Raw genomic sequence first — 25,055 nt, forward strand, 5'->3', positions numbered from 1 at the left:
AAATACCCCCCAGTCTATTTTAAACACCGTTCAACAATGGCAGACCAAGAAGACGACAGCCTGAAAAAACATTACGCAAAAGGGAAGAAACCAAACACCCCAGGCCACCTCTGTCAACCATGTGTAAATATGTTTGTGTGTGTACATGTACACCATGTGACGAGAACATATCTCTGTACAAGCTAAGTGTGCATTGAAGAGCCATTTATGTGTTTTACTATTACATACACTGTAGCAAATCTGTCCAGAAGGGTAATGGGGTCACTATAGAATGTGATAGAGAATATCATCATATAGCTACGGTAGACACTAGACATGGTTCATTACCTAGTGTGCAGTAGACAGGAAACAGCAACATTTCAGACTGTCTTATAACAGTCAAATGTATTATTTATCGAGAGTCTTTGCTCTGGAAAACATCAAAAGTGGAAAGTGTTCTGTTGATTATTGTTAATTACTGTCTGATACCCTCTGCAAGCAGTTCCAGGCTTTAAAAACCCACGATGGAGTCACAGTAATTTGTGTTGCTGATGGTTTTGGATGCTTTTTATATGGAATAAAGAATCATCTATTTTTAATTTATGTTTTTGTGTTTCAAAACTCCTCCAAATGTCCCCAAAGAACTTTCAAAGTATGTAGGATGGCCTTTTAAAAGATATTATCTAAGGTGTGTGTGTGTGTGTGTGTGTGTGTGTGTGTGTGTGTGTGTGTGTCTGTCTGTGTGTGTGTGTGTGTTTGAACATTACGTTAGGTTTATTTCATTTCCTTCTCAATCAGATAATGTTGCCGCCCTACAGCTGTTGTTTACTATTAAAGCAGGATTACAGCCAAGTTTTGGCGAGTAGTTCCAGGAGACTCCACTGATCACATGCTTGATCCCAGAATGCCTGGGACGATCATTTTCTACAGATTATCGGACAAGTAGGGACATTCTGTCTGTCTCTGCTCTCTAGTCACTAATCTAAACAAACAGTTCAGCACAAGAAAAGGAAAAACAAGCGCAGCTAATCCTTAGAGTAAAGTGAATGATATTGCCCTGGGGTCCAGAGAACCCAAAGATATAATGCTCTACATTACTTTTAAAACAGCTTGATGATTTTTTTTTCCAGTATTGATTTATAAATATCAGGATAAAGAATTCCACCTCCTTGCTGAGCCGTGGTCCCATCAATAATTCAGCTTCAGTATCTGTGTCCATGCAACAAATGAACAACACACTGCTCCTCCATTATTCATGAGGGGTTCCACCTGTAGCACCTTGGCTCTATTATATGTTTCCCATAGGAAGGTCTGCAAGAGCTCTGCTTCGCAAATTAAATACTACATTTTGAAGTGCAAGACGTTTCACCGAAAGAGCCAGGACACTCCAGTGCTGCAGAACAGATAAGACGCTTTCTAAATACAACTGGGAGGAAATCATCCACACGATCCATGACTAATTGGAAATGTCTTTGTAAAGACAATAATATACTTTGTCAGCACAAGGATGTAAACATAGTTGTAATAATTATGACATGACGTTTAAAAGAATTTCACAAATGTTAAGCCAAAGAGAAAGAAAGATATTTTCTGGTAACAACAACAATCAAGCAAACGAACAAGACCAGTCACATCTCAAACCAAAAAAGAGCTCGCAGCAGTTTCGTGTCAGTTTCGTTTTTCCTTGAGAGACTCATAGAAAGCATCTATCCCCGGCAGTAATTGGAATGGCCAAACAAGCCATGCAATTTGCCAGTGAATACTGTTGACACAGACGGGGACATCGTCTGAGCCCCAGATGCTTTGGTTGGAGAAATTTAATTGCCTTGTTTGCGTCCTTCACTCTAAAAACCAGGAATCCTAAAAGCCATAGATATATAAAGATGTGTATCTGCATAGAAGTAGTCTATTCTGGTATGTAACAAAAATGATTTAACTCTTTGAGTTCCGTATGTTTTATATCAAACAGTTTGACCATTAAATCAATAAACCATCATTCTCCATTGGTCATGCGGCAGCATGTCAGGGCCTTTACTTTCACTGAGTCACAATAAATAACCCGCTTCTCATATGAACTGACAACCAGGAGGTCAAGGCTTCCTAATGACAGAGCGATGACTACAAACATGAAACTCAAGTATGCCAACTACCATGATTTAAACTGATAGAATATGAACGTTGAATACGTCTTAGTTATTTACCCATCGACTGTATTTATTGACACAGGAGAGTGAACGGTGATCATCCTATGAGCATTATGCATCAGCGTAAGTACACCAGAATAATCACAATAGCTACATTTCATCCATCATCGAGACAGGAACTTAAAAACACATTAAATGCATTTTACAGTTACAGATCACCTCTCTGCAAGTCCATTAAATAGTTCACAGTAAAGCTGAAATATGAGTGAACACACAAATAGGAAGGCTCTGTAATAACAGAAATGACACATTAACACATTAATCAGTATAAATACTGAAGTGTCAGGAAGCATGTGGAGGATGGCACCATGGTCCACGAGCAGCTCTGTTCTATAAACTGAAGGGGTTTTTTTTAAAGCATTTGTGCAAGTCAAGTTCATTATTGTGGCTAAGAATGATATTAATTCTTATACTTCACTTTGGTACAAAATTGTATCGGTATCGTTTCGCCCAAGGAGCGAGGACCGAGGGGGATAGCGAATAAGAGAACTGAGAGAAGGACCATGCGGGTAACTGCAGAACAGAGAAATCGTTCCTTTATTAGAGACCAGGTAGAAGAAGAGGGATGCAGTGTGTGAATGTGTGTGTGTGTGTGTGTGTGTGTGTGTGTGTGTGTGTGTGTGTGTGTGTGTGTGTGTGTGTGTGTGTGTGTGTGTGTGTGTGTGTGTGTGTGTGTGTGTGTGTGTGTGTGTGTGTAGGGAGGCTGGGGTGTGATCTGCATGTGTGAATAAAAGCAGCAGGGCCATGGCTGGCTTGCAGACAGCACTGAATCACATTATGCATCGCAATCTCTATACATCACAGCCACTGCCATCCTGCTCGCTGGCTTCCCACTGCTGTACCAAGTCTTCTCTGCATATTTCACTTTGGTTAGGGTAAAATAAATGTGCTTGCGTGAAATGTCTTCATCAAAAGCAGCAGTCTGACAAGAAGACTTTGTGTCGCTTATTGGACAGAAGTGTGCAAATGGACGCAATGGCTAGACTGTGTAAGACCCAAACAAGGCTAAGAAAGATCCTCTTTATCTATTTATAACGAGGCAGATGTATTTCCCGACTTGTGTGTCTTTGTTCTCGTCTGCTGAGCATGCATTTTTAAATCGCATAAACCCTGCATTTCTCACACCCACACGTACGCCTTCACCAACAACAGGCTCGCTTTGATCGACAGGGAGCGTGGCAGCAATGGTCAGAGGCTGCGTGTCAGAGTAATTACAGAGCAGCCATGTTAGCAGGCCAGGATCGGTCCCAAAGGTAGAGGAAACAGCAGAGGTGCAGCGTGCACAGGTAGGGTTTCACCTCAAAAGACAAATTCCCCCAGCCTTTGTTCCATCCACCGAGGCTGCCATGTGAGAACAGTGCAGACGGCTGATTTCTCCTGTGACCCTCGTCATCTTTGACCCCGACCCGCTGTTTGAGGCTCCTTCTCCTGGCAAGCTCAGGTCACACTTTTCCATTTCTGATCTCCTAAGCAGGGGTCAACTCACTAAAGGGGAATGGTAAATCACCATGTAATAAAAAAAGAACACATTTTTTATTGCTCCCGTAAATTGTCCAAAAAGTGACAGCAGGGGATTGCATCTGTTTCCCGCTGTCCGTCTCCCCTCACTTCAACCCTTTCTTGTCCTGCTCTACAATCCTGGTCTGATCTGGTCTCAATTCGTCCGGGCAAGTCTTCTCTAGTGTTTTACCATGTCATTTTTTAAACTTGGGATATCTCTTATGATCTGCCCCTCCCCTCTCCAATGACTTGAGGGTGGAGGGCCAAATGAACAACAAGAGGGGTTTTCCCAGCGGACACATTTTTTTTGTCTGGCTGCTAGACCGAGGCTCCTTGGGGGGACAGAGGGAGAAGTGAAGGACAATGACAGATAAGGAGATATGTGCAGAGGAGAAGAGACGATGGGGACAATAGGCAGGCGATAAAGAGAAGGAAATTCCAACTAATGGAAAATAATGGGGAAGAACAGATACAAAGGATAGAAATTCAACAAATGGGCAGATTATAGAGGACAAACAGATGGTGAGAAACAAGGTGAGATCCTGTGGCTTTCTGAAAACCTGCCAGCATACTTCTGTTGCTGCTACCCTTCACTTGAGACAATGTGCAGCAGACCTCTGCCCAGCTCAGCAGTCTCAATTATTCCAGATCAGAGCACAGCAAAATCCCTCAGAACAAAATCACATGTAGCCACACCTAATAACCACTCGGGCGGGCTATTGTCAAGAGCCTCACAATTAGATTACATGTTTTTAAGTCACAATTTGATTCGTTACTGATTAGATTTGATACTGACCAATATACTTAGATATGGATTCATTGATACAAATAGAAGACAGATAATGCACTTAAGTACCTTCTGGTATATGCTAAATAATAATGCGTGCATTATTTCTCGTGGTGTTACGGACCACCATTTTTCTACAGTTCAACAAACTGCATCCTTTTAAAAAAGGTATGTTTAACCTCACATCAGTGGGAATGAAAGAAAAATAAGTGTAAACAAATGTTAATCGTGCTCCTTTAAAGGGTTAGGTCACTCCAAAGTGTCTCGTGTAAATGCCATTACTCGTTCTTTACAGACTCCTTATTCAACCTGTGGAGACTCAGTATAGATAATCAGATGCTTTCAGTCTGTTTCCTATATACAGTATGTTGATACACGTTTTCTGACTACACCATACAACTGTATTTGCAGTCACGACTTTGAAACAGTAATGGTTTTGAGTGAAGTGTTTTTTATCACTTTTTGTCAAAACAAAACAAATCCATGCACTCCACTGTGTTGTTTGGAAGTCTTAATGCTCCTTTATACTCCCCATTAGAGGTCTGCGTGGGATTGTTCTTTCAATCTCAAATCCGCCCACTCCCTCAAGATCTCAAACCATTACTGCCTTTTCCTGCAGATGTGCCAGCCCACTCCTCCCGCCTCAAACAATGACCACTCTGGACGGCAAAAAATATTTTTTATATCATTTACTTCTCAGGTATTTAAATGTTCAGTCACTATGTTTCATCCTGTGACCTTCATCATTGTCAAACAGGCAAGAAGTCAAAACAAGTCAGTCTAAAAGAACCAAGTACTTGGAGAGAAAAGAAATGTTTTCTCTGTTTTTTTAACTTTGTGCTAAAAAGATTATAAAAGAAAAAAAAACGATGCCTCACACACACTGTGTTTTGGCAGCTTAATTTGAGTTGACGTTTTATATCCATGACATTTACAGAGTGCATTAAGGCTCCCCAAAGAATGAGTCCTGTCAATTCTGAACACTCAGCTTCTCCCCAGTGGCAGTCCGAAGGCCACAATGTTATCTTTGCACTAAACGTCATCGAATATGCATAATCTAATAAACACTCCTGATCTGATCAGAATAGCCTTTTCCTTTAGCCTTGTTACATTTGTTACATTTTTATCACGGCAGTTGGCTAACGCTAAAGAGAAGCATTTTTGTCAGCATGTTTGTTACATGCGGTACAACACTTGAACTTGCATGTCTTTGGACTTATTGTCCTTCGGTTGATAATAAAAACTAATGTATTAACTGTTATTCTACTCCCCCTCCATTGGATTTTAAAAAGAATACAAATGACTACACTGTTTTTCAAGCCCTGAAGGTACAGTGCGTGCAGGGAATGATGAAAAGCCCTCACTTTGATCTTAAACCACCAAACGCTGCAGTCTTTATCACAATCTGTGCAACGCAGAGATGATGGGTGTTTGGAAATGCACGACCACCACTCCCCTTCTTACCAAACTCTTCACATTCCGACTAAGTTTCATTTCAACTAACTGAACTTTGCTTTTAACACAAAACGGCTCGGAGGTTCATTAGTCATCCATTAGTTAAAGAGCTGGGTGGTGCTCTGTGAAATGAGTTGTGTCGAGTCAATTATTCCCTCAAAGTCGACTGCAACAGAATAATTAATGTCCAAAATGGTAAAGATAAAACTTTTAGTTTCTCACACAAATGAATTAATTATTCAAATGTTTTCGACTGAAATAAAGCAACCTCTATCAAACCAGGTTCCAAAACGTGGAAAGGCTATACCATTGTTTTAAGCTGTAATTTAAAAGGTAGATTAATGTCATGATTATTTTGAGTAACTATGCGGTGCTAGATTATGTATTCAAAGATTTTAAATATGTAAAAACCACTTTGATCACTTGACTGTGCTGCAATATCCACACTTGTGGAGGAGAAGCCTTCCTCTGGCCCTTTCCTGCGCTCTCCATGGTGCTGAAAAGCCTCACTCTGAGGCATATGGCCATTATGTTTAATACATTATGCCAAAATTCAGAGATGGAGCACGACTGCCGCGTGTCACTATGGCCAATGGATTCCAGTGTTGCGGAGACAGCACTGCATCGTCTGAATATTAAAAGTAAGCCCAGCAGCTGCCCTGGTAAACACAGGCATAATTGAACCACACATTTCAACGCAAGCCACAAACTCTCCAGAAGCATTTAGAGCGTGAAACCACATTAAGAGTGGTAAAGAAAACAACATAGTGAGCAGTAATGAAAATCAGTGTTGGAACAATATTACAAATGAGTTTCTTATCGTAGCGTATGTACATCTGCTGACCATTCAGTATCCATTGTGTTCTTACATTTGCACATTTCTACTCAAACTGACAACAATGGGGCAATCTATTTTGCATTCCAGTGCCTGAAAAAACTAATCATGTAGGCACATGTCTCTATGTTAAAACCCCAGGCTAATCACATTACAACATGGGACATAAAACCTTCACTGATTAGTATACATATTCAATGGCGCTATGAAAGAGAAAGGGAGTGAATGTGATAACAGGCAACATGCACAGTTCCAAGTATTATGCAAGTCCATCTGACAAGACAGGAATGAAGAATGAGACATCACATCTGGCACTCAAGCAATAACAAGCGGCTTCATAACGGACACCTGTTGCGAAAACATGAAGCGTGAGTCTCGCCCAAAGGATGACAACAACAGCAGATCCGTCGTAAATGTACACGCTGACTGAAATTACAAACAATAAAGATGCATATGATTTATAAACCATAAGACTGCGTGAATGGGCATGTGTGCAGTCAAGTGTATGCATTTTATTCGCGTCTAAGGAGGCTAATAAACGGTAATCACTGACATAAACATCTACAACAATTCATCAGTGGAGGGGATAATGAGTTTTATTTGTATGCACACAGTTATTCATGTTCAAGTTCAGCCATGATGTTCAAAACGGCCTCGACTCAGAAGAATGACACTTATCAATGTAGAATAAGAGTATCTGCTGCTCTAGTGGTCCCCAGGAGAGCAGCAAGGCAACATAATAGTCACACAACTGCTGACCAATTAAAGCGTTGCTTATTCTCAATGGCATAAAGCTGTCAGTGAGCAGGAAGGCAGCTCTACATTATCATCCATCTTTAATGAGGCATTCGGCGATGAACCCATACACTTTGTGCATCATCTGTACATGATGTCTACACATGCTGTCATGCGGGGCTCAACACCAGGCGCATCGTCTTACAAAGCTCATGTCACTCTGAAACGGGCCTCGCTCGCTTTGCTCGGTTCACGTCTAGAAACAGCTTTCAGAGCTACAGCGGGCAGCAGGGGGAACCTGAGTGAGACAGCACCTTCTGGGAGATCACTTTAGTGAGCTTGAAACAAGGCTGTAATTGACAGCTGGGCTATTCATTCTGCAGAAGCCCGCTGGAAAATGTCAGAAGCAGTCAAGAGGTAAAATCATTGTGTAGCTGTGCCCTCACTTTGGCCTAACAGGGTGCAGCTTGTAGGCAGCCCTTCACTGTCAGTCTGACTTGTATTTCCCCTTAAAAAAAAAAAATCTATTTTATTAGCAAATACTGCCCAGTTGACTTATAGGTGCTGACGGGGATGGTGCCAAATGGCACTGTAGCATGGCAGCTATGTATGCACATTGCTGGCACTCACTGAGAAACCTGAGCCAGCTGTTAGCCTGCTAGAATGGCAATTAGCATATTAGCTTAGCCCCCTTGGAGGTTAATTGAGACAGGTTGCGAAGGGCAGTGGGTGTGTTCGTGGTGATGTGGAATCTTAACACTTTTCTAAGAATTGAAGCCTGTTTGTGTTTGTCTGGTCACAGAGACATGTTTGTTGCTAAGAGAGAGAGCAGGTCTGTAAATAGGAAGCAGAATCATCGCCTGCCGAGATCTTTGAAGGTCACTGCTGTGTCCTCTACACACTGTCTCCATCTCTCTTTTTGTGCATGAGTGCACACAGCTCAAAGCACCAATTATAACGTTGGGGCACATGATAGTGTTTCACTGGCAACCCTGATTTCTGAGGCGCGGAGGTGGGATGAGCAGAGTGGAGGGAAGATGAGGGAGAGATTCTGGGAGATGATTCAGTCTGCCTGATAATCAGCAACATAAAAGACAGTTTTGATTCCATGAAATCAAACAGAGAGATTGGAAATTTAGGGTATTGGACTATTTTTTTTTTGCATGACAATATGGAAAATAAATCCAACTTTTACATTAATAGAATCTGTACAACATAATCATAAATTTAAGTAAAGTCCATAAAACATAATAATTCATAAATCTATTAAAATGATGAAAAGCCTGTAGTCATCAAAATAGCACTGCAATAGCAATGTTCTTTGATATTGTTTTGTCAAATAACTTAAGGTGCCAATATTGGTATAAATTTACATATTTTGATGCAATATCTTGCACTACATACTAATTCATCAAATCCCCAACATCTGCACTTTCTCAAGGTGGTATGTTTAACTTGTGCTTCAGCTATTATAGTGCATATTTAATTTTACACAGGATTGAACAAACAACAATCTTTCAGTGCAGGAATGTGGCTGCCTCCCTTTATAAAAGCCATTTACTGTGATTTTCACACATAACCTTACCTACTGACAACCTCAATCAGCTGACAAAAACATGAAGTGAAAGATGTTTTGCTGCAAAAGGAATGAAGGCTTAAGCTAGTTCAGTTGTAAAAGGATACTGTAATGAGTGTATCCTTTCATATCATGTAAAGAGTGGACAAAAGTTGGAGCTTAAACAGGAAGGTCAGTGTTCAAATAGTTATCAAAAATGTGCGCAACATTAAAAAAAGTCCCATCAGTGTTCGACTGTCAACCATTATTATTAAGTGCATGTGAATTCCACACGTTTTACAATTCAATTCAAAAAGCATTTCCTCACGTCAGTGAAAATGTTAGGCTGATATGCACTACAGAGCACAGAACTGATAAAGGAACAACATGTTGCACGGCTTTAATACTCATAAAAACACACCGAAGATACAAGATAAATCTATACGTTGTGCCAAACACCTTTTTTAAAATAACATCGGCTAAAGCCTTCTCTCGCTCACTCAAATGTCACATTAGCAAACACTTGATTTCTACAGCCTAGCTATGGTGGGAGCAATCAACCCACGCACACACACACACACACACACACACACTGATTTTAAGCAGTTTAAGGACAACAACAGCTGAGGAAGAAAGCTGGTACACTAGAAACCATAAGCCATGATCCTACTGGCTAGCCTGGCACTAGCTAGCTATCTCCCTCCTGCAGGCCTCAGCTTAGTGCAGGCGGTCTCAACCACAAGATCTATATGCAAATGGTTTTCCGCTGCCAGCTTGACTAGGCAGGGATCAGGTGACTTAGACCATTTCACATATTTCCAATGATAGGAAGCCTGTCTCACACTCTCCCCCCATGTGGAGCCAGGTATACCCTTCCCCTCTGAAACTTTGACCTCCGAATAGTTCCCGGGGCGTGGAAGTCCTTTTAATAGTGCGGTGACTGGTCGAAGAAGACATAACAGCATGACAGCAGGGGAGTGCAGTTTGGGTACAGGGGGGTTGACCTCTGTGTATACATAGTTCTGCCTGATATATAGCCTCTCCTTGTCTGTGGATTACCATACATCAGCATGGCACACTACAGTTGTCCCTAGATGGCCATCAAATCAGTGCTGGAGAATTAGGGATTAGGAGGGAGAAATCTGCATTGAAGAATAACTCGTGAGTCACACATTCCACATTAGAGGAGTGTGAGAGAAGAAAGTTAAACAGCAGAGCAGAAAAGGCTAATTATTATATTAATATACCTGTTGCTGCAGTATAATATACAGATTTATACGAGAGGAAAAGGCAAGGATAAACAAAGACCATGCAAACCGTTTTAAACCGGCATCCAAACCAACTTCACAATGAGGAATTAAGATCCAAATTGGATGGAGGTTGTAAAACTTCTTCGATACTTTTTTCTTCAAACATGTTTTAAAAGAATGTTATGATAAAAAATATTTTTTAACAAAAATCTGCTGCCAGCAAAAGAGAGTATTGTCTCAGTATAGTCTTTTTGGCGTCAAATAAAGACACAAAATCTGTAAGGAAAAGACACCGAGCAGGGGAGGTGACACTGTCTAAACTAAACAAATCTCATGGAGCCAGTGTATTTATGCCATGCGCAGGAGTTGGCTTGCACTACTGCTATGAGGTCTTCACCCTCTGTACAAAAGGAGGGAAAACTAACCTCTTGGCCACGAGCGCTCCTTCTCAATTAAAGCAGTGTACATTATTCAAAATTCTATTTCTACTGCACCTTAAGCTTACAGTGATTACGGCATCATGCATTTTAGTATTGAAAGTTTCAATGACAACAAAAATATCAGTAATTATAATTTTTTATTTTTTGGCTTTCTTTGTAAAAAATAATATCGAGAAAAATGAATCAAAATAAAGTTTGATGTATGAACTTTGGTAAAATTAAGCCTGGGTCTCTTTCGGCTGTGCATAAAATTACATAATATTCATAAATTATCCTTAATCAAACTTGTGCTTTTTTATGGGATCTTAAAATCAGTTGCGAAATGTCACACTTTAAACATTTGCAGACTTCATCTTGTGCATGCTTGTCAGCTTGTGAGTCAACCTGGAAGGTTGATTGTGGAGCTTTATGAAGTGGGTCGCAAACGTGCGCCGAGAAAAAAAGTCTTTGCAGCACGATTTCTTTTAAAGGGCATGTCTCTAATCTTTATACCCTCACATGCTGCTTAACATATCCGCTCCAAATTGTATTATTACACTATTACAAACTTATCAGGTGTTGAAAGCTATTAGAAGTTTGGGTTGTGATTTGCCATCAAGGAGCTGGAAGTAGTTCAAGAATCACTTCGTTAGGAGACATTTATGGACATTTTAAAACATTTTTTAGGACATTTATTAGAATGAATAAATCATTAATTACTTGACAGTCTAGTTATAAAGGGAATAATCATTAGTTATAGCCCTGCCTCTGATTAAAATAAAAGGCTGAGGGAAGGCATGCAAGCTGTGTTGGAAACTGATCACGCTCTGCCCCGGGACAGCTGAGAGGCACGCTCGCTCCCAGCAAGTGTCAACAACAAATGACAAGACACATGCAAGCCAACCACTGGCTGCAGGAACATACTCCACATATACACACATTCCTGAGATGACATCCAGAACAAAAAAAAAAAGAAAAAAAGAAAAAAAAGAAATGTGCATAAATACAGCCGTTACTGTACAGTGAGTACTTAGACAGTGAGTGTTTGAGGTTATCCAGTTTAATCAGGTTTTCATTTTGCACTTTTCGTTTCTTCAATTAGCTCTGAATTTCAATGAGCCAGAGTGGGAAGGCAAGCCGGGGGAAGTTAGAGCTAGTGAGAGCGACAGCTGATCTCGGGGTGTGTGCTCTATGCTGCTTTGGCAAAATGCAGCTGGTCGGTTGCCAAGCACAAAGGAATACACAGGCTCACAACAGTTCCTCTCTGCAGGCACCTCCGCAATCCAGGCCTGTTAAAGGTAAGAGTGTCCCGGCATAACGCACTCACTCAGATTTTTCCCTCAGCACATATACCAATTTAATAGTGGACAAAGGCATAGAGAGAAGCAACAGTGAGGTGGTTTAAAAATCAGGTTTGATGAATTACTCTGAAGCTTTGCTTAAGAGCATAAAAATCTATAAAAATCTTGAATTATTAAAATGTACTGTAATGATTTAAACTCTTCAAGCTGCAATATGGGGTTTGAAGATCATAAGAGGGATTCTCCAGTCTCACCTTTCTACCTTCAAACTTAAAGCTATTAAGTCTTTAATAGATAATAAGTTTGCTTTATCAGGAACCCTCTAACTACTGACTGATAAAGGTCAGAATAAGTGGAGCTCTGGCACCAGATGTGTCCTCGCTTCACCCTCTCTTCTTCTTTATTAGTCACATCACAGGAGCAGAGTCTGCCCTTCAGTGAGGAGAACCAACACAGCACATCAAACTCTCATTAAATAAGATGAAACTTTAATGATCCCATGATTGCCACAGGGACACTGAGCCGGTGCAGCCGCAAACAAACATGAGGAAAAAGCATGAGCTCAATACACGTCGTCCAGGCTGGAAAGGGGCAAAATTGCTTTTCAATTATTTATACGGACAATTAGAAATAAATGAGTTAAAAACAGAACAATATGGTGTCTACACAGAGGGGGACACCATCAGATTTCAGGCCAAGAGGCAGAATGGACACATGTTCTCAGACTCACACTAAAAACATGAGTGTGATTCACAGGAAATGTGAGATAAGACGTGTTAGACGTTGTAAAACACAGATTGATTAGCAGATATAAATCAGTTCAAAGTATCTCAATGCCAAATGAAACGGTTCATCCTCAAACAAATGTTAAAGGTGCAAATATCAAACATTACAAACAGATATAAATGTGTATTCAGGTAGCTAAACTAAAGAAGTCTTAGCGGAATTCAGTCATATATTTTTTATCTGGCTCCATTTTTCGTCCACCCTCGGTTGTTTTCCGAGCGATTGTCACTTATTGATCTTGTTTCCTTGAGGTAACAAACGTTTGGTTTTCCAATGATAACAGCTTAATTCCTCAAGATCTCGTTATCACTGGCAAACGAGTTGAGATGTGAAGAAAACAACCTGTTTATCATGGGACAAACGAGTGAAGTAAAATATATTCAGCGTGTCCTCTTAGGGCTTCCGTACAAAACAAATTATTTTTGGATGGGCGAAGCACAGATAAAAACCATCAGGTTTTTTTGGGGGGTACTATTTCACATGCAGAAATATTCAGATCCAATTAAAATGAAATAGTTGTTTTTTTTTCTACAGCTAAATAACAATAGCAGATTGTAAAGGTGGAGCATGTATAACGCTCTATCATGCGTCTCCTTTCGCTGGTTGGACAGAAACAACAGCACTCTCCTGTCGGCTGTTGGCTCTAAAATGCACATTAAACACTCCACGTTGCACCTCGGGGGGATGAGGGGGAGGCTGCTGTACTGAGGTGAGGTGGGAGGTGTATTTTTGTAGTCCTGTTTTATCTCACCAGGAGCGATACAGTGTGCAGTTTGGTGTTTGGATTGACAGTGAACTCCGTGTTGTCAGTACAGCTGATGTGTAAACACTGCAGGTACTTTTAATAGCAAACAATCTCCATCCTTACTTGCTTGTGACAGGTGTGTGAGTGGCTGTACTTTATCGCACATTATATGATACTATCAGCTCCTCCTTTTACTGATGCAGGCCTGCAGATTGTATTTCCCGACACCTTTGGATGAAGAATCTTTCTTAACACCTGGAGGGGATTTCGTGTGTGTAGTAACACTAACGCTGGCAACTGTAGTGGAAGCCTTCAGCTGCAGGTTAACAACCATGGTGAAAAGATGATTTCACAAAGTTTGATGCTGGGCAAAAATATTTTGTTCTTCATAAATCATAACAATACTGTATGGCAGTTTCAATTATTCAGAACCAACATTAGCTCAGACTGCATGTGACTTAGCGTGACAACAGGCAACAGGTGACATCAACCTGCAGCCTTATTGTCCAGCTCACAAAGCTTAAATTGTATCAATGGATCAATCTCAATAGTATTTGTATAGTGCCAACTCAGGACAAATGTTATCTCAAGACCCTTTACAAACTCAGCAGTTCCAGGCCGTATTCTTTGTAATATTACCTACAAAGACTCAACATTTATCCACACTGAGCACAGTGCTAAGAACCATTTAGCAAATGGTGAGAAAAAGGATTTATTTTGGGGCTCTTTGTGCCGGACAGTGGAGAGAGTCAGAAATCAGGGAGAGAGGGAATGGGGAATGAGATGCAGGAACGATCCACAGGTCAGATTCAAACCCAGGCTGCCCGCATGGAAGACTATAGTCTCCGTACGTCGGGTGCACACACTGAACCACTAGGACACAGGAGTCCCCCAAAACTGTCTTTCAACAGACAGAAACCTCTTTCTCATGTTAAAGCGGTTGTGTGGAGTTTTCAACTAGCAATGAAAAAGTCTACGTTTCATACTAATGCCTCTCCATGAGCTACAGAAGCAAGCCAGACCATCAGCATAAAGATGAATTATAGATATACAGTTATTTTTAGGGCCGGTAAATGATGCAGGGGGACAGACGTCATACGAGGAGATTAACAGCATGCTGCAGAAAGACTTTATTTAATTTCGTTAGCGCAAATATTTACAATGAGTGATAAACTTGGCTGTTAAAAGTTAGCCTGAGGAGAAGCTTTGTTTAAAAAACAACAACAAAAAAAAACAAGAGTGTACAGGATACAGGATCAGCGAAGAGATAAGATGCACTGTTTTGTCCACAGGGGGCGCCACAATCAACACACACTGAAAGATCCTCACAGGAGTCTTAACTTCTGTTACCTATTGTCCAGCTTCATCCCAGTATATTGAGAATAAGATATGTAGCTGCTGCTGGCTGGTTGTTTGGTTGAACTTATTAAATGGGGTTAAAACAATTGGAGACTATAATTAAGTTTGATGGTTTCGTAGATTTATGATATCAGTAGTTTGAATGATTAAGTTGATTCTCCAGCTTAAAAACAGATTATGCCACGTATTTCTTATTGTTAAATTGAGCCATGTTCTGGGGGGGGTTCTTTGCACAGAATAATTTCTCGAGTATGATGTCACCATTTATGTTTGAACAGAAGTTGGAGCCACAAACGCAAAAACCTCTATACTCCTCCCCACGCAGGCTGAATAACAGAGGCGTCATATAAGAACTCCTGGAGGTGGCATGACGCAGAGTGGATAACTACACCATTAGATAACAATACAGCAGAGCACAGAAACCTGCACATACACTCTTCAATATCAGCAAGAAAAGAGCAAACGGAAGAGAAAATTAAAGCATGCTTAAATGCAAATAAGCAGTGGATTCCTCTCCTTCAGTATCTCTGCGTTGTTGTGCTTATACTTCAGTTATGCATATGCATCAGTGTTGTCATAAGTGAGGTAGGATGCCCCTTATTTAGGCTAAGTGAAGTCTTAACAGCACTGTAAAAAGATAATGGAATAATGAAGCTCACCCAGCCAGAGAGGAGGTGTTTGCAGTGGGATTTAAGGTATCATCTCATCATAACAAATGTGGTTGATATGGGGTTTGAAAATGGTCTGAAAACTCAGCAGATAAATGGTGCTATAAAAGTTTCCATTACCAGTGCTGTGTTGGACAAAAATCAATATGGGTTGGCTTTCTTATTTCATGTGTTTTTTTCTTATTCTTGTTGCTTTCTAGTCCACCCTCGAGACGGAAAAAAACACGATAAAACATTATCATGTTGTCTGTAATACAATTGTTCTGTCTTGTTAGGGAAAGATAGCAGCAGAATAGAGATTATACCTGGTCTCTCTTTGCAATAACACGAACACTACAATGCAACAGCATGTCCACAAGAAAAGCTGTTAGGCCTGGTCGCAATGCTTTTTTTAAAGGTTTAATTTGGGGCTTTCTGTGCCTTTAATTAGAGACCGGACAGTGGATAGTGTCTGAAAGAGAGAGAGAGAGAGAAAGTGGGGAGTGACATATGGCTAAGGAGTAACAGGTTGGATTCGAACCCGGGCAATCAGCTTACAGTACAGCCTATACGCACTTGTATGAAATGTTTATGGGTTTTGTTTCACTGACTATTTCTCTACGGTTAAAATTAGTCCTACAAAAAACATTTGGATAGTAGACCTTCTGCTATCCAAAAAGTTATTCTTGTTTCAACTGAATGAGGTCTCTTTGTAAACTCATCCATCAGTTGCTTCCAACTGAGCAGCAAGATTGTGATTGTAGCTTTAAAAACACCTTATATGCACAGAAGACAGCTTAAAAAACCAGATGCTCTGACACCGTGGTTTGTTTTAACACAGACCCAGAATTCCACAAGGCTTGTAGTAAACTGGAGGAAACCCCGATACCATCAGGGCCTTAATCTCAAAGATTAAAATGGTTGTGATTCAAATTAGCTTTCCATCTTCCAGTTTGCTCTCTACGACCCTTTACTTCTGCTTTTATGATAATCCCAACAGAGAAGAGCGACTTTTACAAGAATTAGGACACAGCTGTGTGTAAGCAGCAGAGCGCAGGCTGACATCAAGCAATGCAACAACCCCTCTGCCCAACCCCTCGTCACCCTAACACCCCCTGTTTTCACTTCCTCCCGTCTCCCTCAGAGTTTCCACCTCTATTTCTCGGCCTTTGGCTACAGGTTCCCAGTACTGCCAGAGAAAGCCTCCTGGCCCCCACTGAGCCAACTATGCATCCTGTTTCTGACACATGCCAACGTGGCTGACCGGTACTAGTCAGCTGAACACAGATCCAGTTTCCCTGCTTCTTAATACTCCTAACGAGCCTTTTCCCTCTGCAGCCAAGTGTCAACCCCGAGCAAAGTCACCTAACCGCGTGGCTGTGCTGCTCATAGACGGCAACACAACAACACAGAGAGAGCAGACGAGAACAGAAACATGCTTTCATTTTCCTCATGTACGAGAGATGAGATGCAACCAGATACCCACCAGCAGCCACAAGATGGATCCCTCATTATATTTGCATGGTTTATTTTCAACACTTTCCAAGCAAGACGGTGAGAAGTTTGAAAGACGGCATCTGGTTTGGTGTCGTTTCTGATACGGGGGACAACAAATAGACAGGAGGCTGACAGCCAAGTAATGGCCTCAAGTAACACACTGGGAAGTATTATCTCTCAGTGTACGTGAAAGCAGCAAAGATGGGACACGTTTTTAGACAAACATGTGTCCTACCAAACATGTAGATCCAACACAACTACATGTATTATTATTAGAAATGATTTACACTGAGCAAGAAAAAAAGGACTGAAATCAATATCAGAACATGATTTTTTATAAAAACGATAAAAGAAAATCTCAATTGACGTCTTTTTTTCTTGTCTTCAGTCTTTCAGAAAACTTTTTTTCCCAATGTTACAGAAAATCTGTATCAACCTACTTTCTAAATTTAAATATAAACATTGAGTTGGAATCAATTACTTGACAACAGACGCTTTGTCAATATCCTCACAATATGATTGGACTCATCCTCCATGAATGAACATTATATATTACAACGTTTTCCCCCCCCAACAAAACAAGCAGTGTAGACACAAATCAGCCAACAAGAGAATATGGTTCAAAAGGATGGAGCAAAAATCACACGCTTGTTATGCTTCTTTCAACTCCCAGCATGCCAGAACAATGAATGTCAGAGTTTTGCTATTTATGCAGTAAATGATGCTGACTCTGTGCCCTGTCTCCCACCTGTCATAATGCCAGAAAGACATGAGCAGAAAAGGACAAAGGCCACCAAAAAGACATGACAGAGGAGCTGCAGAAGGGGCGTGGGGTGTGAATTTGAAGTGGACACAACCTAAACATGACAGAGACAAAGAAGATTCACTTTCTCTCTTCTGTCAATGACTGTCACGACTTGGATTCTATTCTTTGAACCAGATAGATAGATAGATAGATAGATAGATACTTTATTGATCCCGAGGGAAATTCAAGAACCATTCGAGACACATCAGCTCTCTCAAAACTCACAAGCCTTTTGTTGATTTTATCATCTAAATATTGTCTCATTCAAGGCGGTATGAATCTAAGACATTGCAAGGCAATGTTTTGCCCACTCTGAGCAATATTACCTTCTCACTGCCCCTCTCTTCTGCCAAGGGACCCCTCGCGCTACAGTGAGTGAGTCACGTATGAAGCAGGCTTTAATACACATATGAATCAGCTATGATTCATCCTAGATGCGGGCCACCCCAAGCAAAGTAACGGCCAGTTGCCCTTTTTTTATCCTGTTTCTATATTGGTCCTGCAGACAGGCTACCACATCAGTCCACAAAGACATTTTACATGCAACATGAACACATCAGAGCCAGCTCTGACTTTAAAGAGTTAGGAGAGTAACAGGAATCTGTCAAAAGAACGATAGATGTTTTCTAGGGATTTATCATTGCAGGGCTGTTGCACAATAAGGGACGGGATGTCTCTGGGCACGGTGAGAGGTCTCAGTGGACTTCATACGGTCTCACTGGTGGAATGTGCAGGATCGTGTGTGTTGTTGAAAGAAACTCATGCATGACCCTTAAGAAACGCTCCCTCTGAAAACAAGACTTTCAAATGATGGGACTTGAAGACATTCAGGTTTCAGCACAATCAAATGAAGGAAAATGCCTTCCTCTTACCTAACCCATATCTGTCATGCACCCCCACCACCACCACCACCCTTCACTCATGAGTGGGAGTTGGTAAACACAGCCAACAGATAATAACAATCAATCTTCAAGGCATGCATTCATTATGAAAGGCCTTGCAATGGGCACTTGATATCTGTTTAATAGGGTGCAGATGAGGAGGAAATGCAGCCTGTCAGCCTGGCAAAATGAAGGCCATACTGAACAAGAGGTCAAGTCAGTGTCATGTAGGAAAAATACGGAATTATATGTGCATCATTAGCTGTTCAGAGAAATATGTGCATGTACCTTGGGTTTGATGTTGCAATGACAGCAAACCGTCCACAGATATTTGAGCGTCCTCCATAGCAGGATGATGAAGAGACCCCCAAAAAACGTCACCATGGAGGAGGCGAGGAATGCCCACCACATGCGCTGTCCATTATTGTCGCAGGGCACCTCAGACGAGAACGGGATGACAACGTCTTCCATCTTGGAGATTAAGATTGAAGAGTCCGGATTTATATTATTATTGATATTGCTTGTCCTCATAGAGCTGTCGCTTCCATGGGGAACGGTGCCATCCGCCTCAGCTAGCATTTAGGAGCCTTGGAGAGCCTGTGCCAGCGTCCCCAGCCCCACTCACCAGCCATATTGCTTAGGAAAAAGAATCCCCCTCTTCGCTGTAGATTATGTGCACCCACCCGATGGAGTCTCTTTCTGTGTTTTAGCAGCCTATGAATTGTTTATTCGTGACAGCGTGCGACACTGCACACGCGAACTGGAGCAAAAAAGCGGGTCGGTGGCCCTTAGAGAGAGGCATTTAAATCCGCAAACAAAAAATGACGAATCTGCTCAATCTGAGGGCTTTTCTGGCGCTTTCACGCCAAAAGCCATGGCGAAGGCGGCGTCGTTTTGCAGCCGTCGAGACTGCCAATGATAGCTGTGGTGGTGGTGAGCGCAACACGACAGTGAAAAATGTTACAGTCTGTTCTCGGCGAGGCGACCTCTCTAGCCGTCTTCCATTCAGGGATCCTGTCGATGAGCAGGTGGAGAATCGATTTCACTTTCCTTAAGCGTCAGTCGACTGTGAGCGGGTCCGCAACAACAAAAAACACACACATGGATAGACGTAATTGATTCTACGGCTGGTTAGCAGTCAGTGGAATATCGAAGACTACATATTCTTGCGGGCGTTTTCGCTGTCAATTCTGCGTAAAAAGGACAAGCGCTCGGGTGGATGTCACTGTCTCCATTCGGATCCCCCCTGCAGCCCTGGCACGGAGCGGCCAGCTGAGAGCGCCTGTCAGATCCGTTCCAGAGGAGAGTGGGGAGATTTACAGGTAGGAGGGCGGAGCGAAGCGCTAATAATAAAGATGGACAGAGAGCAGCAAATAGTGCGACGATGTTTATTCCAAGTGCCGAGCGCTCTCCGTTGCTTGGGTGTATTAAAGAGGTTGGCTACACAATTGCGCCTTTGCGTCTTTATGCGCGCCATTGACGCACGTCGCAATAACAAGGAGGCTTCGGAAAGGAACTGTATCGATTCATGATCAATCCAAGGGTTATAGCTTCGAATATAAACATCACAGGAAATGATGACTCCCCACAGGATTGTTGTATTGATCTAAACGATAGTAAAATGAGGTTACTTATCAATGACCGAACACTGTACTCTCCGTTCCTGGCTGTAGACAGAAAGAAATGTTATTGTACTGGATTTTAATGAAGCATAGTGTTCCTCTCTTTTAGTGACTGATTCTGTGGCTTTTCATCCATGGATGTCCCTGTTCTTATTTGGTGTAATGAACTCCATGAACTGAAAAAAAACAACTCCCATTATACAGACACATAAAGGGAGAAGTGTTATGAATGTCCTGTCCTGGTTAATTTCTGTAATATGCTCACACTTTTAGCTCATTTATTGGGACAAAAACAGGTGTGGATTGGTGATGACGGTGAGGCATGGCAGGCAATAGTTTATTGCTACCCATGGATGTCCCTCAAGGATGGCCAGCCAGACCAGAGGATATGGGAAAACAGCTGGCTTGACCCAGGCTCTGAATAACCACTGACCCCTGAGCACCATGTGAAGGCAGGTGCCCACAGACATCTGTGACACAAGGCTCCAGACTTCTTGGAGATGATTTGTAATAAATAATCAATAATCTGTCCTCAGTTTAGGACCATGTAAATGCTCAGGGTAAAAGTGCAATGAAAGGGGCCTTTCACTTCTGCTGATCCTTTGCTGATTTTGACCTTCACATTTTGAAGAGAAACATTTCACTCACTGTGAGTCTTCACTGTGAAAAATGAAAACAAAAGGTGTTTCAGTGTGTGTTAATCACTTACTCTTCCTCTGTCACCATCCCGCAGCAGCAGCACTTCCCGGTATTACAAACAGCAACATGAAATTCATCAATCTTGTCCATTGTTCTTGTTCTTGATCGTGAAAGTCACATAGAGGGATTAGCATTCATTTCAGTGTGTTTCATTGACAATGAAAAACTCCTCACAGCAGCTTTAAGATAAGTTACCTCAATAAATGTCACACGAAGAGTGCACAATCATGACACTGGTCATTTGAAAAGTAAACGTGATTAATAAGGGCGTGAAGAACACGTGTGATACGTCTTGTGTGTGTGTATAATTTATGTCTGGGAAATATCAGTGCTTACACAAAAATAGCTGCTGTAATAGAATCTTTCAACCTAAGTAAGGGAGGACGAGGAGGCTGTAAAACATGAGAGACAGGGAGACATGCAAATTGTGGACTTTAAAGTTATAGCAGGCATATCATGACTTCATATAAGACATAAGACAGAGGTCATGCTAGAAAACCTCAGTTAATTTATATTCATAATGTACTTAATAAGAGGCTACAATGTGTGTAACATGTCATTGTTTTTTTCTTACACCTCTTTTACAACATTTTCACCCAGCAGCAAAACCCCGTGTGTCTGGCAGGAAAACAAGTTTTAGTTTGACATTGCCAATAAACCTGTATGGCCACAAAGCTTACTTCCTTTTTGTTCTGTTACTACAGCATCAGATCAGCGTGTGTTCAGGCAGCAGGATAACTACCAGACTCTGATCAGCAGCTCTGAAGCGGTCCTCCTGCTGGTAAAATGGTGAACTGTCCCATTACAAGCAATTAATGCAGCTGTACAGCATCTTAATGGGAAGCTCCACTGCTAATGTGTTTTTATAAATCTTGCAACGTTGTGATTAAAAATTTTAATTCTTGAAAACACTGAGAAGAAATAGTAAGCCCAGGTTTTGCTGAGCATCTTGATGGAGAAATCTTTTTTTTTAAATTCCCATCTTGTTGAGTTAGCAGCAATGGAGTTTTCAGTGAGGTGTAAATCACAATAGGTCATTAATGGAAGGGTTTTATATTGCAAGCCCTAATGTTTATTAATCTTGTGAATTCACACATTACAAATACAATATCATGTAATTTATATATACATCTTTCTTTTGACAACTCTTTTAAGTAAGCAGGAACACAGTGGCACATTATTACAACCATAAATATTCAAGCCTATTGAGATACATTTACCAAAGCAAGAATAAGAGGCCTCTGAGGTCACAGAAAGTGAGAGCATCAGCAGCACGCTCCACACATAATGTGTCCTATAAATCCTGCTGGTGTTTATTGCAGGCTACAGAGAGAGGGGGCTTGAATTGATCATCCTTTATGAAAGGCCAGCTGTTGGGAGAGTGGTTTCTGCGGGCCAGCAGAACTTCAGCCAAAGGGTCTCAGTGCTGACAGATGAGGAGACTAACATTAGAGAGGGCAGGTGGTAATCCCGGAAGACATTTGGAGATGCTGGAGGTAAAGTGCCTGAGAAAAAGCAGAAGGCCGTACAGGAGGATTTCAGCCCATCATGCAGGGAGATGGGAGAGGCCACGGCTTGCCAGCGAGGACTACAAAGATCATCTGCTGTCAGACTTAAGACTTCTCAAGTTCAGTTGAGCTGTCAGCAGCTGTCTTGAAACAGACACCTCAGCAGGAGGGCTGGAGACCCTACCCATTTCTAAAACAGGCAGGAGGACACTTGAAGGACATTAAAAATTGGGGCAGAGCAAATTAGACTTGTACCTTGAGTATTTGAGAGGTGTAGAGTGAAGTAAGTAAAAGTACAATTCTCCGGAGACCAATTAGAAAGCCCACTGACAATTAAATTTGCCACCATTAAACAACCATGAGGCCTTGTTTGCTGGCAGTACGCATGCTGGATGTTGGTGCTCTCTTGCCCCACTGAACCTGACAGACAGCTGGAGGGAAGACATTCGCTGTGACATCATTGGTCAGATGACCATGTGACTTTGAATGCAGAGCTGTGAGGAAACAGCCTGGAGGTAGAGGCACCCAATCAACCAGTAAAATGTGGTGTATAGCTACAGGCTGTCCAATTACATGGAAAACGAGTCTAACAGAAAGCTACAGAAATATGAGTTTTTCCTGGAGTGCAGACCCAGTTTATGTTAATCATGTTTCAAAGTCTGGGCCCATATTTATCAACGTCTGAAGAATTGGTGTGCCAGCTTAAGAGAAAGAAGTCAATGAATAAATCTGAAAAAAAAAAAAAGTTTATCATGAGATATTCAGCCTCCAATATCTGTTACTCTCGAGTAATGAAAGGAATGATTGCAAGTGTGCTCTAGACAAAGCTCAATATTTATGGGTTTTATTAAGGAATATTCATAGAAGTTTTTTCTGCATAAATATGTATGTAAGCCCTGAAGGCCAAAACACCACATTTCATAAAAAATACTGTTTCCTTTTCTGAAATCATGTCGGGTTTTGACCTTCAGGGCCGACATCTTACCTGAATTTTAATTTTGAAAAAGTCAGTTGTTTTTGTAGGAAGTCCTTGAAATCTCCACAATCGATTGTTGAATTTACAATAACCAAAATAAAATTAAAACTACTTAGTGCATCCATACCAATGTTCAGATCAGGTAATATTAAATAATGCTTAATTATGACAGTCTCAATCACAATGTTCTATGAAGACAGCACAGATCAACCTGTTCCCTTCAAACAAACAAAACCCTGGTGAATGGCCAAGTCCTGCTGAGGAACATGTGAGTGTCGCTGTGTTTCAAGAGAAGATGAAGCTGCTTCTTTAATAATGAAGCCAGGCCACGTCTTTATCTCCCTCTCAGATACCGTCACTCCACCTTATCTCAACTCAACTCACGGTCGTGTCATCCGCCTCTTTTTCATTTGCTGCTTTCAGCGAAATGGATTCCCTTCATCCTCACACGCCTCTGAAGGACACGGTCACATTTCAGCCGGACACGACCAGAAAAGAGTGTGAGCAGCATCTTGACATGACTAAAGAGGGTGTGGGATTCATGCATTTTAGTTCCCCCAAAAATGAAGAAAAACTCAGCTCGAGTCCATGTAGTGATACAGAAAATGAGTTTTATTCTCATGTTAATGTCTCAACATACAAATCACATTCTTTTTTTAATAAAAAGAAAAGTTCAATCAGTACCTGGTAACTAGACCCTCTCTAAAAATACAACCACTTCACGTTGTATCCCACTCTCACTAACATACACTATCTACTCAGAAAAATAGTAACGTTACACTTTTCTTCTGCTTTGAGCCCGATAAGTCAAACTTTTGGACTCTTTTTCCTTTGAAAAACTGTGCAAGAATAGATCCCTTTTTAAGAATTCAAATAAGAAGTGATCTGTTTTTTTCTAATCCAAAAAATAAAATAAAAGGCCATCAATGAAATGTAAGGAACTGATGTAAGAGATACAAAGGAGAATTAGTTTCAGTAGAAATCATAGTACCTATTCATAGTCTACCAGAAACCTAGAGAACAGTGACATGTTTCAGGTTAACAGATAAACAAGTGCAAAACAGAAATCAGAAGGATAAAGTCCTCTCAGTGGAGTTTGGCACAATAAAGATTCAGGATATGTTTTTTTTTTTTTTTTGTGTTTCTTTCTTTTTTTTTTTTAGGAAGGGCTGAATATTTGTGTCGATATTTTTCACCTCCTGAATAAAAAAATACAATTAAATAACAATGAAAAAGTCACTAACTTTAAACAGATCAGAGGAAAATCCTGCAAAAGATATTACCCTGCAAATGTTGCTTCATAGTGTCTCTTTGAACGAGTACATCAATAGGTGACTGACAACCGACCACGAGAAAAACAAAATAAACTCTTTAGAAAAAAAACATGCTAATACTTGCTAAGACATGACTTGACTGTCAGACAATCCTAGGCGTATGACCTAGTGAAAATACATGTAATATATTCATTTATTTAGTTTATATATATATATATATATATATATATATATAT

The 25,055-nt window shown here is 41.0% G+C and overlaps 1 protein-coding gene across 16 annotated transcripts in view; it reads right to left on the minus strand.

Annotated features, from left to right (window-relative positions):
- The window catches only part of kcnma1a (potassium large conductance calcium-activated channel, subfamily M, alpha member 1a), a 141,129-nt gene extending 120,756 nt beyond the window's left edge, over positions 1–20,373 (minus strand). For 5 of the 16 annotated variants that reach the window (XM_079362903.1, XM_079362904.1, XM_079362902.1 and 2 more), the window contains exon 1: positions 19,029–20,371. In XM_079362903.1, coding sequence (XP_079219029.1) covers positions 19,029–19,319 — 291 coding nt within the window. In that variant the 5' untranslated portion in view covers positions 19,320–20,371. Of the gene's footprint in view, positions 1–19,028 lie in introns of all 16 variants that reach the window. The other 11 variants (XM_079362909.1, XM_079362906.1, XM_079362900.1 and 8 more) reach the window with 5 other exon arrangements.
- Positions 20,374–25,055: the final 4,682 nt, after the last annotated feature.

This window comes from Symphodus melops (genome assembly GCF_947650265.1).
Source record: "Symphodus melops genome assembly, chromosome: 15".
NCBI lineage: Eukaryota > Metazoa > Chordata > Actinopteri > Labriformes > Labridae > Symphodus > Symphodus melops.